The sequence below is a fragment of the Centruroides sculpturatus genome, unplaced genomic scaffold (genome assembly GCF_000671375.1).
Source record: "Centruroides sculpturatus isolate CEXI.00-Female unplaced genomic scaffold, Cexi_2.0 scaffold6021, whole genome shotgun sequence".
Classification (NCBI taxonomy): domain Eukaryota; kingdom Metazoa; phylum Arthropoda; class Arachnida; order Scorpiones; family Buthidae; genus Centruroides; species Centruroides sculpturatus.
In genome coordinates this window covers 1-2,862 of record NW_019390108.1, presented here as the reverse complement: position 1 = coordinate 2,862, position 2,862 = coordinate 1, and the positions used below count along the sequence as shown (strand labels likewise).

Here is a 2,862-nt window from a genome sequence, read left to right as displayed (position 1 = left end):
ATTTATTTATTTTATGAAAGTTTTAGGACTAAATACATTTAGCAATCCATAAGTGTCACTAATTTGCTACCAATACATGAAAAATTCCTTTATCTTACAGGCAACATTTGATAATGCCATCTGTTACAATATTTTATTAAATTTCTATTATATTTAAATTTGAGAAATGATTCTTTAATAGAAATATAACGTAAACAATAATGTTCTGTGTAGATGTTGTAATTATTCTTTGAAGCTTTGAATTAATTATGAAATCTTATATTTATATTCTTTACATTTATTGAAATTTTAACTTCAGTTGTTGAAATCATACAAACGTTTTTACTTCAGTTCCTGTTCCAGCTCGTTACGTATTGGTATTGTCTACATTTTTTATACATGCAATAGCGTACTGCCAAAGATCTGTACTGAGTATCGCTATTTTATCAATGGTTAATCATTCAGCTATCCACGAGTATAATACCACGTCTTCAACAGAATGTCCAAAAGTCTATCAAGAAAATTCTACATACATTTACAAAGAGGTAAATGTTTAAAAGTAGAATGTATGCATAAATTACTAACAAATATCAGTGATTAATATCGAAGGTTTTATACAAAATGTGTTTATAAATCGCGGAATAACTGTTGTTAAATAAATTGATGATTACAACAGAAATGTAATTATTTTCCGGTTTCACATAATGATTTTAAATTTATATTTTAATTCATTTTGTTTTTGTCAAGGCTTACGAAAGTACCTATTTAAAGGTTCAACATTTACCAGATTAAAAGCTGTACAAAATATTAATGAAGTCAGCCACCGAAATTACACATTTTCTTTTGAATCTAAGTTAGCGATTCAAATAATTCATTATAAAAAAAAAAGTTCGAATAAACAAAGTCAAAATNGTCAAGGCTTACGAAAGTACCTATTTAAAGGTTCAACATTTACCAGATTAAAAGCTGTACAAAATATTAATGAAGTCAGCCACCGAAATTACACATTTTCTTTTGAATCTAAGTTAGCGATTCAAATAATTCATTATAAAAAAAAAGGTTCGAATAAACAAAGTCAAAATGAAAGAAATACCTTAGCTATAAAATGAAAAATCTGCATAACTTAATTCGTAAAGCTTGAATTATATTAAATATAAACCACTAATTACATTTACTTTTAGGGATCTTACGTATGGACACAACCCACTCAAGGAATAATACTAGGAAGTTATTTCTATGGTTTCGTGGTAACTCAACTTGCTGGAGGATCCATTACATTTTCACTTGGACCAAAGAAAACTGTCATAATTTTTTCCTGTTTATCTTCAATACTGATCATTTTGACACCCTTTTGTGCAGATGTCGGCGTGTCAGTTATATCATTATGTCAAGCCATTGTCGGATTAGCACAAGTAAGAATAAAATTTACAAATTGTTATTGCAAATCTCATTTATAGCATCCTATTCAAAAATTATTTTATTACAGGGACTTGTACTTCACGGATCTTTTACACTATTAGGACGATGGAGTCCAAAGAACGAAAAGTCCATATTATCCTCAATTTCTTTTTGTGGTAGTCAAGTCGGTACACTTGTTGGTTTAACGACAACAGGATATCTTTGTGAACATAAAGGATGGTCTTCCAGCTTCTACTCTTTCGGTAAACATAAATAATACGATTGTTTCTTCAATGCTGAAATGCGACAGTATCATTTCTAATCTATATATTTACAACAGGCTTATGTGGGATTGTCCTTCCTTTGTGTCTTACATTCACAATTTATGATAGACCTCAACAACATCCCAGAATATCTGACAAAGAATTGGCATTTCTTAACGAAAGCTTACCAAACATCTCCTCAAGAGAGAAGGTTATATCATTTGTTACGTTACTTTATTGACTAAGCTCTCATAAATACATGTTTACTTAAAACAGAAGTTGAATATACCCTGGAAACAAATTATAACATCCAGAGCAGTATGGATAGTAGCTTTGACGAAAATTTGTTGGGGTTTCGGTTATTATACAATATTGACTAAATTTCCATCATACTTACATATCATTCAGCACTTCCCTATCGAAAAGGTATGACGATTTCTATACATAAGTCTTATATCACCAAATTTATGTATATTATCTGTGTTTTAGAATGGAATAATGAGTGCGTTAGTGTATTCGGCGGATGCTATAATTATGTTTACTTGTGGTTTTATTGCTGATTTCATGAAATCTCGTGACTATTTAAGTATAACTAATATTAGAAAATTTTCCGAAGGAATTGGTAAGGAACCGCAATATCGTAATTTTTAAATTAAATTCCAAAATTTCTGGCATTATGTAATTAAATATTTATATTGTAGCTATGTTTGGTCCGGCAGCATGCATCTTTGCAATTTCATTTCAAGGGTGCGAAAGTACAAATGTAATTATTTCTTTAGTGGTTGGAATGGGATGTTCAGGTTTTAATAATTCGGGAGATGTTGCAATAGTGCTTGATTTAGCACCAGAATTTGCAGGTAAGTCATTACTTCTCTTAATATTAACACAGAATACGGTATTCAGTGAAATTTTCTCGAACATTCCTCGAAAATAATTGTGAATAAAAGTCAAAGTAAGTCGTTCGTTCTAAGCAAATTATGTGTCAGAACTCACAAATTTGGAAAATTCATCCTAGGAATACGTGATATCTTAAAAATCTTATTTATTTTTCTTAACTTAAGAATAAAAACAATATAGTATAATTAGTATAGTATATATAGTACAGTGCAATTGATCATAAATTACTCAGTAAAGCCAGCCGAATGGCTGAGAATATTAAGGATTATCTTTACTGCTCTGAGAAATCCAGGATTTAATCCAAAAGAGCAACCCCAAAAAATTT

At 29.8% G+C, this 2,862-nt stretch overlaps 1 protein-coding gene across 1 annotated transcript; it reads left to right on the top strand.

The window, feature by feature from the left end:
* Positions 1–455: 455 nt before the first annotated feature.
* Positions 456–2,604, top strand: LOC111617413 (sialin-like; the record flags this gene model as incomplete). The annotated part of the gene is made up of 7 exons (XM_023358707.1): positions 456–524; positions 1,161–1,391; positions 1,466–1,640; positions 1,718–1,851; positions 1,917–2,066; positions 2,130–2,262; positions 2,342–2,604. Coding segments are annotated over 7 exons (1,125 nt in total), but the record flags the coding sequence as incomplete, so codon positions are not given.
* Positions 2,605–2,862: the final 258 nt, after the last annotated feature.